Source organism: Carcharodon carcharias, chromosome 18, assembly GCF_017639515.1.
Source record: "Carcharodon carcharias isolate sCarCar2 chromosome 18, sCarCar2.pri, whole genome shotgun sequence".
NCBI classification, from domain to species: Eukaryota; Metazoa; Chordata; class Chondrichthyes; order Lamniformes; family Lamnidae; genus Carcharodon; species Carcharodon carcharias.
Genome location: NC_054484.1, coordinates 20,493,697 through 20,511,285, shown reverse-complemented (window position 1 = coordinate 20,511,285; position 17,589 = coordinate 20,493,697). Strand labels below are relative to the sequence as shown.

At 43.8% G+C, this 17,589-nt stretch overlaps 1 protein-coding gene across 2 annotated transcripts in view; it reads right to left on the bottom strand.

Annotated features, from left to right (window-relative positions):
- Positions 1-1,090: 1,090 nt before the first annotated feature.
- Positions 1,091-17,589, bottom strand: part of zgc:112083 — a 30,898-nt gene continuing 14,399 nt past the window's right edge. For both annotated transcript variants that reach the window (XM_041211995.1, XM_041211996.1), the window contains exons 7-10: positions 11,264-11,384; positions 8,069-8,207; positions 5,475-5,599; positions 1,091-2,231 (exon numbers count right to left, since the gene is read on the bottom strand). In XM_041211995.1, the coding sequence (XP_041067929.1) occupies positions 1,718-2,231; positions 5,475-5,599; positions 8,069-8,207; positions 11,264-11,384 (899 nt within the window). In that variant the 3' untranslated portion in view covers positions 1,091-1,717. The remainder of the gene's footprint in view (positions 2,232-5,474; positions 5,600-8,068; positions 8,208-11,263; positions 11,385-17,589) is intronic.

Genomic DNA, 17,589 nt, shown 5'->3' with positions numbered 1-17,589 from the left:
AAACAAACCCTTTAGTTTTATTTACCCACTGAAGAGTAACTAAAGGTAAATCTGAGTCACACTCAGGTGAGACTCCTCAAAAAATCTTACTAAAAACTCGCATTAAAAAAGATTTTAAAAAGTAATTGTATTTAGCAACAAAGGAGGAAACGGTGATTGGGGATAGGAGGAAAGCTGATTTGCAGATTGTCAAATTGAGATCATCTCACAGGTACATTCACCACATACTGGGGAAAAGCAAAGATCATTGCAAGAGAAGTGAGGACACTGCCCACTCACCACTGAGTCATCTCTGGAGTCAGTCAGCTTCCTCTAGGGGATCAAACAGTGCCGGAGGCTGAGCCCTCAGCAATTTGGCAGCCCTCTGAATCTTCAAACAGTGCTCGGGAGAACAGGTCTTAGACTGACACTTGATCTGATGTCACATCTGCGCAGTGCCTTCTCGACAAAACTTTAAGGAGAGAGAGAAAAAGATACTGCTGAGCAGCACGGCACAGCAGTCACAAGTTCATGAATACATTAGCACTGGCTCTGCAGCCAAAAGGGTAATATGTCAAAGCGGGACCATACAGAAATAAAGATACTTACATGGGATAAAGTAAGTTTGTGTCAGTATGTTATGATAGGTAAGTAGGAAAAAATGGTTCAGGCTTGGGAAGGGCAATCGTGAACAGACACCTGGAAGTATTTCTTTACAAAGAGGAATGAACGGATGGAACAGGTTGATAGGAAGAATGTCTATGGCCAAGACACTGGACTCAATTAAAAAAAAAACAGCTGGATATTATAAGATAGGGTCCTAATATTTCCTTCTTTGGCTTGGCATTCATTATACTTCCGTGAAGCACCTAGGGGAGCTCTTCTACATTGAAAAGGTGCTACATAAATGCAGGTTGTTGCTGGCTGCTTTTCAGGCTGGAAAGGCCTATATCATCTGAACCTATCCTGTCATCCCCTGAATCTCAACAACACAATCGCAGGTCAAGCTCTTCCTTCCTGCCAAGAACAGCATTGGCAATGGTCTACAGTTAGAGAAAGAGGCAGAGAGAGTCAGGGACCACCTTTTCATTATTCCAGACCAAACAGGATGAAGGCTCTGAATTATATTTTTTTGTTTATAAAATAAAATATTGTTGTTTGGAAAATAGATCCATACATATAGAGCTGGTATTCAACAGCAGTTCGGTTTCCCCCAACACTAGCTACATGCTCAGCCCATTTTGTGTGTAGCACAAGGAAGGGAACGACAGGAAAAGGTCAGAGGTGAAACTGTCCCCACCCACTCCTGCCCCTGATCTTAAGCATATTTCCCCTAATCACAGAAATCTTTGCATTTATTTTATCTTCGGTTCCACTGATTTGCTGGGGCCTCACGTGTTTGCAGTGAAGAGGACCACAGGCCTGCTGCCCAGCCTCCAAGCTGGCTAGTATAGGAATGGTGGCCTTGTTCACCTGCTTGTGCTTTGGAAACACACTTCACAGAACAAACTGCAACTACAGGCAGAAGGCAAAAATAAGAATTTGATCCAGTATTCATTTGTTAGTTCTCTAAAGCACTTGAACATGCAGCAAGAAACGGTGGCCTCTCAATTCTGGTAATGTAGAGTCAGCAGGACCCTGTTATATTTTAACTCCAACCCCCCCATAGCTTTATTTAGGCAACTTTCTTTAAAGAAACTAGGGATCAGGGTTTTACTGATTCACCACCGGAAACCGACTATCCGATTATCTGGATCCCAAGGCCACGTGCTACTTTCTCCAACGTTTCAACAGGGTCAAGGGAGGAGATGCCTTCATTCCTTTCAGGAGCAGCAGGAGGTCCAGGTGCTGACTGGGCTACATTACTGAGGACAGAGTAAACCGGGGAGTCATTTCCAGAAATCTCTGCATCCTGCGCACCCCTTTCAGGGGGCTTTGGAGAGCCACACTGCATTGGCTGAAGGGCCTTTGGTGAGGGCTTGGCTGCCAGGTTGCTGGTTTCCCGCTGACCAGCACGCCTCAGTCGTGTGGCAGCAGCAAGATAATCCTCCTCCTCCTTGCCTGCTTTGCCAGCGGTGGATCTTGCAGAGAGACTCTTGCGGCGGGATTCTGGTGCATGGAGACACACTTCCGTCACCTTCCTCCGGGGTCCACGCCTCTTCTCCAGGTCCTTGATGATCTGTTGCGTCAGTTCAACAGTTTCATAGCGAACCATGTGCAGTTGCAAATACCCATCTGCGTGCTCTTTGTATCTAGACAGTTAAAACAAAAAAGAAGGGTATGGGGTCCACTTTCATCATTAGATGTAAAATATTTAAATTTGAAGGGAAGAGGGGTGTGGTTGAATGGTGCAGTGGTCTAGGTATGGGCCTGTCACCTCTGGAACTGGGTTCAAATCCAACCCAAGTGGCTTAGAAAGTCACACTGTTGGTGAATTGGGCAACCTTAATTCAACACAGAATAAAATGGCACTCACCTGACAAAGCTCACTCAGACTGCCTACTTTGGGTACCAAAAATTGAACAGCACTAATGCTCTTCAACCTTGTCGGAACACAAAGCTCAAAGGGGAAATCTGAAATTCAGTGAAGGAACCTAGTTCTTGCCCTGCTCTGTCTACCCTGACCTGGACTGAAGTTGCCCAATCTCTTTCACATGGAATCTTGAAGGTAGAAGAATTTATACCCGTCTGGATCTGAACTCAGGTAGCAAAGGTGAAAGGTCACTTTCTAAACCAGTGCAACACCGAACCAACCACGTATGAGACTTTTCAAATTGAGGAATTAAACACTTTCAATTTCAGGCATTTACTAGAAGACCTGGTATATCAGAGTAGATATCAGAGTAGAGTATCCCAGGCTACTCTGGAAGGCAAGGGAGGAGATCACAGGGGCCTGACATTAATTTTCAAACCCCATCTGGCCACAGGAGAGGTGCCAGAGGATTGGAGGCCAGCTAATGTGGTACCATTATTCAAGAAGGGTAGTAGGGATAAACCAGGGAACTGTAGGCCAGTGATTCTAACATCAGTGGTAGGGAAACGTTTGGGAAAAATTCTAAAAAAAAGTCTGAGGGGCAGAATTAACCTCCCATTGGAGAGGCAAGGATTAATCAAGGGTAGACAGCATGGCTTTGTCAGGAGGAAGATCCTGTCTAACAAATTGGACTGAATTTTTCAAGGTGACTAGGTGTGTAGATGAGGGTAGTGCAGTTGATGTAGTCCGCACGGACTTCAGTAAGATCTTTGACAAGGTCTCGCATGGGAGACTGGTCAAGAAGGTAAGAGCCCATGGGATCCAGATCAATTTGGCAAATTGGATCCAAAATTGGCTTAGTGGCAGGAGGCAGAGGGTGACAGTCGAAGGTTGTTTTTGTGACTGGAAGCCTGTGTCCAGTGGCGTACCACAGGGTTCGGTGCTGGGTCCCTAGCTGTTTGTAATGTACATTAATGATCAAGACACGAATGTAGGAAGTATGATCAGTACGTTCGCAGATGACATGGAAATTGGTGGTGTGGTAAATAGCAAGGAGGCTGGTCAGATGGGCAGAACAGTGGCAAAGGGAATTTAATCCTCAAAAGTGAGGGGTGATGCATTTTGATAGGGCTATCAAGGCAACGGAGTACATGATGAATGATAGGACCCTAGGAAGTACAGAGGGTCAGAGGGACCTTGGTATGCATGTCCATAGATCCTTGAAGGCAGCAGGACAGGTAGATAAGATGGTTAAGAAGGCATATGGAATACTTGCCTTTATTAGTCAAGGCACTGAATATAAGAGCAGGGAAGTCATGTTGGAGCTGTATAAAACGTTAGGTAGGCCACATCTGGAGTACTGTGTGCAATTCTGGTCGCCACACTATAGGAAGGATGGTAATTGTACTGGAGAGGGTGCAGAGGAGATTCACCAGGATGTTGCTTGGGCTGGAGTGTTTCAGCTATGAAGAGAGAGTAGATAGGCTGGGGTTGTTTTCTTTAGAGCAGAGAAGGCTGGAGGGGGGGACCTGATTGAGGTGTACAAAATTATGAGGGTCATAGATAGAGTAGATAGGGAGAAACTTTTTCCCTTTGTAGAGGGGTCAATAACTATGGGGCATAGATTTAAGGTAAGGGGCAGGAAGTTTAGAGGGGATTTGAAGGAAAATTGTTTCACCCAGAAGGTGGGGGGGTATCTTGAACTCACTGCCTGAAAGGATGGTAGAGGCGGGAACCCTCACAGCATCTAAGAAGTATTTTGATGAAAACTTGAAATGCCATCGCATACAAGGCTACGTATGGGCCAAGTGCTGGAAAATGGGATGACAGTAGATAAGAGCTTGATGACCAGCGCAGACACGATGAGCCGATGGGCCTCCTTCCGTGCTGTAAAGCTCTATGAGATAGGTGTAAAGTGATGCTCCCTCTATTCTGCCCAATATGTATCAGCCAGCATCTAAATACACAGTCCTAAGCATTAGCAATGTGATTTCCCGCAAATCAAGGTATTAACGAACCAATTTTTTGGTAGTCAGTAACTGATAGGATTAAGGGGCCTCTTTAGTGATGAGTTTACACAGATAAAAGATGTGTCTTCTGAAAGCTTAATCAGTTTGTTGGAACAAAAAGGTGACAGAAATCCTACTATGTCTACCAATGCCCAGTGAAAAATTATTTTAGCTGTTTACAGGCTGGCCAACTATCTGAACTCACTTTACATTGCATCTGTTGTGGTTATTAGATAGTTCTCACTTGCCATTCTGTTCATACAGTCGTTTATACAATGATAGGATTTCAGTTTCTCATTTTGGTAATTGGATTCCCTGACCCCATCAGAAATGTTATTGCTTCAGTGTCTACTGGATGTAACTTGGTCAAAAAAAAATTCATAATGGATAGATTAACTAAAATGGTCCGAATGGTCAAACCTCATCTCCATTTGAAGTGGGATCTCTCTTCCTGCAGTATAACTAATTTTGCCCCATCCATTTTTCATAGAAACACCACTGAAATCCTTGGCTTGCTTGATAGCTCTCCTGGGTCTAAATCGGAAGGGTTAAATCCTGCTCAGGCAGGTTCATGTTAAGTGTGGGGTAAGCTGTTTGCTCAATCCAATGTTAGGATCATAAGTAGAGTAAAATTGATCTGAGAAGTAGGAAGTGGAACAGCAAGACATGGTAGCCTTAAGGTTAGGTTAAAACTGAAACAAACTGGGAAAGTGGTAACCAGAGACAGGATGCTTCATCAGAACACCCAACCAAAGATTTAACCAACTTTTCTCTTTCAGATGCTATCTAGCCACTGTGTATGTGTATACACCTATACATGCACATACGCACACCCAGACTGCCTTTTAAAAATCACCCTTTGAACTTTCTTGAATCATTGAGGACACAAGAGGAAAACAAAACATGTTAGCTTTGCACCTAAAGGCAATATACAGTTCACTGGAACAAACAATATGAGCAATAATCGGTATAAGTCAACGCCCTTTGGCTCTGGGAAAACTATACTGTCCTACCTGAATCGTGCGTGCCCAGAAGGCCACTTCAGCTGGTGCATCTTACGTAGGTGCATTGTTAGAGTGTAAGCCCAAGAAAAACACTTGGCGCAGATGTGGCACTTGTATCGAGGCTTTGTTTCTCCCTGAATAGGAGAGACACATCAGTAACCCATTGTCCCATTATATTGTTAACTTCAAAACGTTTTGAAAATAAAAAGCAACATTCCTTTTACCGTCCTAGTGCCATTAAATAAATAAAGGATATTGGCCTCCTGGGAGCTATTCTTCCCCAATGTGGCAGCCATGCTAGGAAGAGTCAATATAATACTCCATTTATGTTCCAGTGGTTGCATAGCATGTGTTCTGAACTCATCAACATCAACAGCACAGTTGCTTATAAATAGCGAAAAGAAAAGGACACCACAATTCTGTCCACAGATGTGACATGATATCAGGAAAATTGCACACAGACCTGCAACTTGGAAACCCACCAAGATTCAGAGAAAAAAAAGTCATAGGTCTGAATAAAGAAAGAAGGGCTCCACGCCTCAGTCAAAATGCCACCAGAGGCCCAATTCCTGAAGTCCTGCCCCTGAACCTGGCTCCTCCCATTTTTGCCCAGGGAGGGGGAACAGGGATGGATTGTACTTTGCACGTCCATGGCTCACGGAGACAGCTGCACATGTAAAAGCGAAGATAGCTTCAAACAGAAGCAATTTTCATTACTGGGATTTCCAAAACACGACTCATGGACTTTAGACATTTGAGGCAATTTGAGGCGGAGTTATTTAGAGAGGTAAGGTGCCCTTTTTGAGTGGTCAAGTGCCCCTTTGGGAGAGGTCAGGTACCCCTTGAGAAAGGTCAGGTGTCCCTTTGGGATTGTTAAGAGTACACATGAATGTCTGTAAAACGTGAATAAGCTTTGTGGAACTGTCAAGCTGTTGTCATTTAAACCCACAAGCCATTTAAATTTTTGAAAAAAAATCCAGTCTGCAGCTGAAAAAAAATCAGTGCTTACTATTTCACTGTTGGTTGACATGCCCAACATTAAAGAGTTACTGCTGCTTGACTGCATCCACAACCTATCATCACAGTGGGGGACCTGTAAGTTCACAGTTTGATTCTCAGCTCCAAGTGGTTATAAAGAGATTAGCTGTCTTTGATGTGGGACTATAGATACAAATATATATTTTCATACTGGATTAAGTACTTGAAGGGATCTAAATGTTATCACTGAGAATAATCTGTTTTTGATATAGCGCAGATTGCAACTGACACTTGGAACTTTATTTTATTTCATCCCACCATGATTCCGGAGGTCCACCCATGGTGAATACTGGGTGAGTGGGCACCGAGGGCGTAAGCGCAAAGGGTGATGGATGTGGGGGCAGGGAGCATGGGTTAGCATGAAATTGACATTGGGGCTATAAAGGGTCATGGGGATGAGTTGTGGGCATGGGTTGGCAAGAGGGTGAGAGGCCATGGAGGGTAGGTGGGGAATGAGGAGGCTTGCATTGGCATGGATGGAGCTTGGAGAGTGTGTCGGGGGTGAAAGCTAGCAGGCTGCTTTTTGTTTTATTCTTTTTCTTATAACTGTTATGAAGTCCCAGAACATTGGGGTGTACCTTTTAATCAGCCCATCTTGGTACCCGGCAACTCTTGTGGCTGCCTCCGCACTGTTTCTGCGTACGTTGGGCCCAATTTCTGTTAGCACCTGCTTCCCCGGAACAAACCTCCAAAGCTTCAGGGCACTTTCTCCCAAGTCAGGTTTGCAGAGTCAGGAACGCTTCCTTCAGCTTATAGAGTCATAATGGCATAGGGTGTGGCCCATCGAGACCATGCAGGCTCTCTATAAAGCAATCTAGTCTGTCCTGTAGCCCTGAAAGTTTATTTCCCTCAAATGCTCATTCAATTTCCTTTTGAAATCATTAATCATTGTCACTTCTACCACTCTCATAGGCAGCCAGTTCTAGTTCATTATCAATTGCCATGGAAAAGTTCTTACTCAACCAACAGCCCCACCCCGCCCCCAGTGTATCTCTTGCCCAAAATTTTAAATCTGTGGCCCCTAGTCTCATCAGTGAATGCGAACAGCTTTTTTTTGCCTACCTTATCATAATGTTGTACACCTCTATCAAATTTCCCCTCTCCCAATATAGCCTACCAGCTTCAAAGATCAATGCTCATGAACCCCCAGGTCTCTCTGTCCCTGCACACACTTTAGAACTATGCCATTAATTCTATTTTTCCTCTCCCAATCCCTTCTGCCAAAATGTATCACTTCACACTTCTCTGTATTAAATTCCATCTGCCATTTGTCTGCCCATTCTGTTTGCCTATTCATGTCCATGGCAGTCAATTGACCTCATCCTCACTGCCTGCCACACCTCCAAGTTTGGTATCATTTTCAAATTGAGAAATTTTACGCTCCATTGGTAACAAAGATCCAGAGGAAGACAAAAACAAAGGGAGAAATGAAAAGAGAAAGATAAAAAGAGTAAGGAAAGAATTCCATGCCACTGGCCAGAAGTGAGTTCAAACTCAGGTCTCTGAGGTGAAAGTAAATGAAATCCCACCTTACTTCATAGGTCAGTTGTCACTTGGTCACCCACCTCGTGTACTCTTCTGTAGTGCTGTTTAAGGGTTTGCACACTACGGGCACTAAAGTTACATCCGTCAGAGCTGCAATGGTACGTAGGTTCATCATTGTGCGTTTCAATGTGCTTCCGCAGGTCGTACAAATTCTTAAAACTGAAAGTGAAGGAAAAAAATGAATGAAGCAACTTTTAAACATAAGAAATTTTAAGAAAAAGGCACCAAGTCCAACAAGCTGGTCTCCTTTGATATATTAACCTGACCAACACACCTCTCAGCTCACAGATGAAATCCCTAACTCTCCTCAAAAGAGATTTCATTATCACATCTCAATCTGCAAGCCCCAAAGTCAGGGACACTATTTTTTTCTATTCATTCATGGGATGTGGGTGCCGTTGGCTAGGCCAGCATTTATTGCCCATTCCTAGCTGCCCTTGAGAAGGAAGTAGTAAACTGCCTTCTTAAACTGCTGCAGACCATATGGTGTAAGTACACCCACAGTTCTGATAGGTATCCTCACACCAATGTGATATGCAAATAGCCCCTGGTATTTTTATTTTTGTACTGTCCCCATGAATTCATTCAAACATACAGAGAAAAATAGTAAAGCTGGCCACTAACAAATAAAACAGGAGAATGGTAATACCACATGGCATAACTTCTAAGACTTAATGTTAAAACGACAATTAAGACGAAATAAAAAGTTTGTTGGAAGCCTCTGCTCTGCCTCAAAATGAAGCCAATGAATACTTAATCAAATAATGATCATGATATACTCCCTGAACTTAATGACTAAATTACAGATAAACCACCTTTTGCCACTGCATAATTTACTGAGTAACTGTCCAGGGAATTGATTACTACGGAATTCATATCAAGGGGATCAATGAAAACATGAAACCTAACTGAACTGGAGCAGAGAAATGGAAGCCTCTGTGGCTTCAGGCAACTGGGTATTCTGTTAAATATCCCAATTAAGTACAATAGTTAAACTCTCCATGCTTTGCTGCTACATACTGAAATCATCTCCAAAACAAGCCACAACTTGCTCTACTACATCATTCTTAGACAATGCATATTAGCTGATCAAATTTGAAAGACCAAAAACCTCTCTCAATTTTGCCAGTACTGCTAGGTAGAACTGGTTCTGAGTCAGCTGTAGGTACAGGATTGCTCCCTAATTGTAATGAGCCAAACGGACAAGTCAGCTTTAACTCACAGCAGTAAAATACGCTGTCCAGGGTGCTTTTGAGTCATAGAAGCCAGGCGAATCTAAGGTTTTGCTCCAATCTGTGCCGGGCTATCTGATCTGAGTAAAGGTAATAGTGGACACATTACAAGTGCCCAAAGATTCCAAGGATGAGGAGTAGAAAAGACAGACACACACAGCTTAGTGGCAGGTGTGGAAACTCGATTGAAACGATTCATGCAGGGAGTTACAGGAATGAAAGGCACAGTTTTGGGAGCCAATACCACAAATAAAGATTTCGGAGAATAAATGGGAGGTTGGAGATGGCCGGTAGTTTGCAAGGACGGGTCAAGGCTGAGCATTTTGTGAAGGGGGTGTTGATGGTGATTTTGAAAGGAAGAGGTGAGTAGCTGAGAAGAGAGAATTTACAATGTTAGCTATCATGGGGGAGCCAGGGAGTGAAGTTTGGTAGTCAGCAGTTAAGTGGAACTGGATCAAAGGAGAAGGAGGTGGGTCTTATGGATGAGATAAATCGGGAACGTAGGCAGGGGAGGAGGGGCCCAAAAACAACACCTTCGGGCGGTGTGTCAATTTCAAAATGCCGCTCCCTGTATAGCAATAATCACCAGGGTGGGGGAATCCTACTCCTCCAACTTGAGGCCAATTAAACCTGTTGAAAAGCTTGTTAAGAGCTCGCCAGGGTTTGAACTTGAAAGTGTTAAGGGAGCACAAAGGTAACCCGAGCCTTCAGAAACAGATGAGCTGAGGGGAGGTTATTAAAGAGTGGGGAGCCAGTCATGGTTGCCCCAGATCATCATTCTGACTTCATAAAAGGACCAGTGGGGTAAGGAGCGGTGGGGGAGTAACTCAGCTCTTGGTAAGGCGCTGCACAGATGGCAGAGAGTGGACACTCAGCACCTGAGCATTGAACAACGTTGGCATCTCACTGCCACTGCAGGACAGAAGAGCAGTTGGGTAGCTATCTGCCTAGAAGGAAGAACGGTCCTCAGATTGGGTGACGATGAAGATCAACCAAATTTGGAAGACTGAGCAGCAGGAGGGCAGAGGGGAGGAAAGACGGGGCAATAAGGAATGTGGGTTATACCCTCATCATAAGATCTACTGCAGGAGACTGCGCCTTTCCAGGCAGATGTGACCCCCACACTGAAGACCTCCCAGCATGGGCCATGCCCTTCCAGTGGCCTTGAACGTCCTCACTTCTGGCTCTGCTGTGGGCCTTTGTGGCATCTCGCAAGCGGGAACACTCCACTGCATCTTACAGGTTACTGATTTCCTCTTTGCCAGAGCTGGACAGCACATTCATTTAATGACAGACACAACCTCACAGGGACAGAGGGCAAAGGGTTTTGCCACTATTGGCCGCTCCCCTAGGGGCAGGGCATTTTTGATTCCACCTTTAAGGCCATCAACACATCCAGCGACCAGCCAGTGAGATCCATCAATAGGAAGAGCTTCCACTCCCTCAATATCCAACTAGCTTGCAGACAGAGCAAGAGCCTCATGTGTGTGTTTGCTTTCCTGGCAGCTGCCATGACTCCTTCATCCTCTGCCAGTCCAGGCTGCCTCAGATTTTCACTGTAACCCCAAAAAGCCTGTGGATGGATCTTAGGAACAAGGGAAAACCTTGAGGAAACAGTAACAGACCTCTTCACAATAGGCTAGACAAAAGCACAGAGGTGATATAACCAATGTCACCTTCTCACTAGGAAAACCATTGAGCAGGCAGCCGGGCTTCTGAAGATGCAATTCTGATGCTTGGATCAGTCGTGTTGTGCCCTCCAAAAAAATATCCTACTGCAAGGGTTAGGTCATTGTGGTCCGCTTCACCAAATGCTGTGTCGTAACAAGGATAACATACAGATAGGAATATAACAAAATAAAGTCATCACTTTATTCCTGATTACAGTACCTAGAAATTTGGACCAATACTTTTCTTTACATACTTTGCAATCAGTTTGTTTACACAATAAAGTGGCAATCTGAACAACAAACACAACACAACCTGTTCTCACAGAAGTCACACCCATACGGTCTCTCATCACAGTGGCGGAATTTGATATGTGTCCTTAACGAGGAGAAAGTAGTGCAGGTCATGTCGCAGAGTGGGCACTTAAATTGGTTCACTGGCAAACAAAAACACAAAGTAAACTGTTAAAGAAGATAGCTTTTTACTGAGTACAAAGTATTATAAGACAAAAGTCAAAAGACTGCCTCTTTTTAATTATTTTCCCTTCTTAGCTTCTTTCTCCCCCCCTTCTATCCCCTTATGTGAAAGGATCTAGCTTCAACTATGAGATGAAGGATCTGGGATTCTGTAGACATGGGTGGAATAGCAGGGGTTAAAAGGTGGCAGGAGGAAACATTCAATGCTTCAGTGCAGCAATAAATTGATTCTTAGATAGCTGCATTTCTTCACTGAGAAAAGTTGTTTTACAAAATGATTAACAAACTAAATTATAGATTCAAATACTAACGCATCTCATGATCAACAGCAACGGAGAGAGCAAGGGTGCCAATTCAGTACCTCTGACAATATCCAGAAGAGCGTTTCCATTGAAATTTCTCTTTGGGGTCATATGGTAAAATATTGACCATTGTCCATACAGGGTCTGTGATAGCATATTTTAAGCAAAATCAGGGAGATCATAATGTTCCCTGGCATCAAAATCCAAAACGTAAAAGGAAATGGTCTGGCTGATACTTCAGTACAGTACTTGGGTAGGGTTGCACTGTCTGAGGTGCTGCCTTTTGGATCAGGTGTTAAAATTTAGGTTGCATCTGCCCTGTCAGGTGGAGATACAAAATGCCTTGGCATTAGTCTAATAAAAAATGGGCGCCCTCCCCAAATTCCAGGCCAATATTTATCCCTCACCAAATGTCATTAAAAACAGGTGATCTGCTCATAATCGTATTGTAGTTTGTGGGACCTTGTGCTGTGCGAAATAGCTGCTACATTTACTACATTACAACTTGGCTGTGAAGCATCCCAAGGTCATGAAAGGCATAACAAAAATAAAAATACCTGGAAAAACTCAGCAGGTCTGGCAGCATCTGTGGAGGGGAACAGAGTTAACATTTCGAGTCCATATGACTCTTCAACAGAACTAAGTAAAAATAGAAAAGAGGTGAAATATAAGCTGATTTAAGGGGGCGGGGGTAGAACTGGATAGAGGGCCAGTGATAGGTGGAGATAGTCAAAAGATGTCATAGACAAAAGGACAAAGAGGTGTTGAAAGTGGTGATATTATTTAAGGAATGTGCTAATTAAGGGTAAAAAGCAGGACAAGCAAGGTACAGATAGCCCTAGTGGGGGTGGGGTGGGTGAAGGAAAGGAATCGAAATAGCCTAAAAGGTAGAGATAAGATAATGGATGGAAATACATTTAAAAATAATGGAAATAGGTGGGAAAAGAAAAATCTATATAAATTATTGGAAAGAAAAAGGGGGGATTGGAAAGGAGGTGGGGATGGAGGAGAGAGTTCATGATCTAAAATTGTTGAACAATATTTAGTCCGGAAGGCTGTAAAGTGCCTAGTCGGAAGATGAGGTGCTGTTCCTCCAGTTTGCGTTGAACTTCACTGGAACAATGCAGCAGGCCAAGGACTGACATGTGGGCATGAGTGCAGGGTGGAGTGTTGAAATGGCAAGCGACAGGGAGGTCTGGGTAATGCTTGCAGACAGACTGAAGGTGTTCCGCAAATTGGTCACCAGTCTGCGCTTGGTCTCTTCAATGTAGAGGAAACCACATTGGGAACAACGAATGCAGTAGACTAAATTGAGGGAAGAGCAAGTGAAATGTTGCTTCACTTGAAAGGAGTGTTTGGGCCCTTGGACGGTGAGGAGAGGGGAATTAAAGGGGCAGGCTTTGCACCTTCTGCGGTTGCATGGGAAGGTGCAATTGGAGGGGGTTGAGGTGTAGGGGGTGATGGAGGAGTGGAGCAGGGTGTCCCGGAGGGAACGATCCCCTGCAGAAAGCCGCCGGTGTGTGTGTTTGGGGGGTGGGGGGGGTGAAGGGAAAATGTGTTTGGTGGTGGCATCATGCTGGAGCTGGCGGAAATGGCGGAGGATGATCCTTTGAATGTGGAGGCTGGTAGGGTGATAAGTGAGGACAAGGGGGACCCTATCATGGTTCTCTCTCCTCCATCCCCACCCTCTTTTTGATCCCCCCTTTTTTTCCAATAATTTATATAGATTTTTCTTTTCCCACCTATTTCCATTATTTTTAAATGTATTTCCATCCATTGTTTTATCTCTACCTTTTAGCCTATTTCGATCCCTTCCCTTCACCCCACCCCCACTAGGGCTATCTGTACCTTGCTTGTCTTGCTTTCTACCCTTAATTAGCACATTCCTTAGATAATATCACCACCTTCAACACCTCTTTGTCCTTTTGTCTATGACATCTTTTGACTATCTCCACCTATCACTGGCCCTCTATCCAGCTCTACCCCCACCCCCTTAAACCAGCTTATATTTCACCTCTTTTCTACATTTACTTAGTTCTGTTGAAGAGTCATACAGACTCGAAACGTTAACTGTGTTCCTCTCTGCAGATGCTGTCAGACCCGCTGAGTTTTTCCAGGTATTTTTATTTTTGTTTTGGATTTCCAGCATCTGCAGTTTTTTGCTTTTATCTTCATGAAAGACATTCTATAATTGAAAGTCTTTCTTTTACTTTGGCAGCTCTGGGTTCCACGATGCAGAGGAAGGTTTCAATTGTTCTGGCCCATGTCGGAACCAACAACCTAGGAAAGAATAGGCAGGGGTCTTGTTCAGAGTATATCAGCAGTGAGGAACTAAATTAAAGAACAGGACCTCGAGGGTTATTATCTCTGGATTATTACCTGAGCCACTTACAAATTGACACAGGGATAAGCAGATTAGGGAGGTGAATACATGGCTGAAAAAGCAGTGTGTGAAAGAGAGGTTCCATTTCACAGGATACAGGTACTGGTATTAGGTTAGAAAAGAAACATACCGGAGCAGGATTGGGACCAGGATCCTAGCAAAAAGAAAAGATAGAACAGTCACAAGAACTTTAAACTAATAATTAGGGCAGGGTGGTGGGTGTGGGACAGCAAAGGTGCTCAGGTGAAAATAATAATTATAAGACATATGAAAAAGAAGAAAGCAGAATAATAATATAAATTGTGCTTTAGACACCATAGACAAAGGAAAAACTAAAAGATGTAAAGTAATTAAATTAGAAGAAATAAAACATGTGAGAAGAACACAGGAGATTGACAAGGGATCATGGCCAAAATATTTGTTTAGCAGCCTTCCATCTCATGAGATGATCATTTGCGCCTTGGTGGTCAATTCTGTGTTAAGCGTTACGTGGTGGCTCAAGAGCCCCGCCCTGGGCATGATGGTCTGTGCCGCATTTTCTGCATGGGAGGGTAGTGGGCCAAGAAGGTGCATGATTCATTGACCTCTATTTACTTTGAGCCTTCTTCTCAACCAGTTGAGCTTTATGGGCAGAACTTTCCCCCCATTGGAGGGAAGTTCAGGAGCGGACGCGCCTCTGATCGGGGGTGCGCTGTCATTTTATGTGGGCAGGCCAATTACGTCTGCCAGGAAGCGCTATGTGCTCCCTGAGCGGGCGGGATTCCCTAAGCCGAGGGTGTGCTCTTTTGTGCATGCGCGCGAAGGGGTGCACACGTCTACCTAAGGCTAAGTGCTGCCTCAGGGAGATCGGCTCCAAATTTAAAAATGTTAAATGTAGAAAAATAAAATTTCCCTGACATGTCCCCTTATGTGACACTGTCACATGAGTTGGGACATGTCCATCACTTTTAATTAAACTTTTATTAAATTTTTAAAAACCTACATGAAACCTCATCCCGCCCGTGGATGTGGTTTCATACTTTTTCTGAAGCCTGCCAGGGCTCCTGGCCTGCCCGCCAACCTTAAGGTTAGACGGGCAAGTCCTTTAACTAGTTCAATTAGTTTTTAAATGGCCTCAATTTAATGCGTCAGCGAGCAGGACCCGCCCCCCCGCTCGCCGACCTCAATATCCTGCCTTACGTTTCTTCAGAGCCTTCAGAGGTCACAGCTATTGGCGACTGTCTCCCAATTGTCTGTATCGATCTTCATATTTTGCATGCAGGTGTTCTTTATACAACTGCACAATGTATAAGGAATAAATTGAATGATCTGCAGGGCCAAATTTAACTTATTGGGTATGGCATGGTAGCCATTATTGAAACATGGCTGCAAGACAGTCAGAACTGGAAGCTGAATATACTGCACCAGATTATAAAGTTTACCGGAAAAATAGGGGATCTGGTAGGATGGGAAGAGTTGCATTGGTGGTTAAGGATGAAATTGCTTCAACAATATGAGATCATATAATGAAAGGTGAGCGGGCAGCAGAAACTTTATGGATAGAATAGGAATAGAAGAAATTTAAGACTGTTGTGGGCATTGTATATTGGCCCCCTGTTATTCGCAATGAGATGGCGTAATGTTTTAATGACAAGTTTAGACAGACATGAGGTAAAGGCAAAGTGGCTTTATTGGAGGATCTAACTCCCATGCAGATTGGATGATAAACCAAAATTGGAACTCCCTCCCTAACGGCACTGTGGCTGTACCCACATCATATGGAGTGCTGTGGTTCAAGGAGGCAGCTCATCACCGCCTTCTCAAGGGCAGTTAGGGACGGGCAATAATTGCTGGCCTAGCCAGCAACGCCCACATCCCATGAATGAAGAAAGAAAAAGGTAGTAAATTTCCTGAATCTGTTCAGGATGATTTTCTGCAAAAAAATGTCTTAGAACCAACAAAGAAGCAAGCCATATTAGATTTAATAATGAGGCATGAGCTCAATTGGGTTAACAGCCTAACAGCACATGAACATTTATTTATACTGATCATAGTATTGTTAATACTGTTCAACATTGTGTTTGAAAAGGAGAAACCTGAAACAGCTTCTAAGAGTCTAGATTTGGGAAAGGCTGTCATCAATAGGATGAAACAGAGATTGCTCAGCTTACTATGGACAATCTGTTAAGGGGTAAAATGAGAGCAGATCAATAGGAGATGTTCAAAATATAATCTAAAGTGATATAGGACCAGTTTACATGCACAACTGGCAAGAACTCTACTTGCCAAAAAAAACCCATGGATAACTGAAGAGGTAATAGCACAAGCTAAAAGCAAAAACATAGACAAATACAAAAGAAAGCACAGATCCAATCGAATGGCAAAGACACAAAGAACTTCAAAACATGACAAAAGAGATAGTAAGAGCCACAGATGGGAAAATGAAAGAAACAAGGGATATCAAAATCAACATAGAAAATATTTACAAAAAATATCTGAAAGGAAAACTTGCATTTCTATTGTGCCTTTCACAATCACAGGATGTCTCAAAGTGCTTTACAGCCAATGAAGAATTTTTGAAGGGTAGTCACTATTGTAACATGGGAAGCATGACAGCCAATTTGTGCACAGCAAGACAGCAATGTGATAAAAGCCAGATCATCTGTTTTAGTGATATTGATTGAGGGATAAATATTGGCCAGGACAGTGGGGAAAACTCCTTTGCTCTTCTTTGAAATAATGCCATGGCATCTGTTGTCTGAAAGGTAGCAAATTTCTTCAGTGAATTCAGAATGGTTTTCAATAACAAAGCAAAGGAGCAAGTCATATCAGATTTAATAATGAGTAATGAGTCAGGTTTAGTTAACAGCCCCACCTGAGAGGAGAGACGTTTCACATCTCATCACAAGACAGCACCTCTGACAGTGCAGCACTTCCTCAGCACTGCACTAGAGTGTCAGTATGGATTTTTGTGCTTAAGTCCTGGGTGTGGCTTGAACACACAACTTTCTTACAAAGAAGCAAGCATACCTAAGGTCATGGACTCACCATAATTAATGTAAGCGTAACATAGTAACAAAGAAAATAATGGCACTAAAGATTGACAAATCCCCAGGACTAGATGGGCTCCATCCCAGGATTTTAAAGGTAGTAATCTTCTAAAATTCTCCCGATTCAGGAACTATTCCCTTAGATTGGAAAACTGTGCACATGACAGTTAAGAAAGGTGAGAGAAGGCAGGCTGGCTGACGTGCTGGGTTTGGAACAGAGAGTCTGGCTGCTGGGCATGGGCCAGAGTCTGGCTGCTGGGCCAGGTGTGGGGGAGAGAAGGGCTGGATGCTGGGCTGGCTGGAGGACAAATAGGCTGGCTGCCGGGCCCAGTTTGGGACAGAGAGGCGGGCTAACAGGCGTGGGACAGAGCGTCTGGCTGCCAGGCTGGGTGTGAAGAGAGAGAGAGAGAGAGAGAGAGGCTAGCTGCTGGCTAGGTGGGGGAAAGAGAGG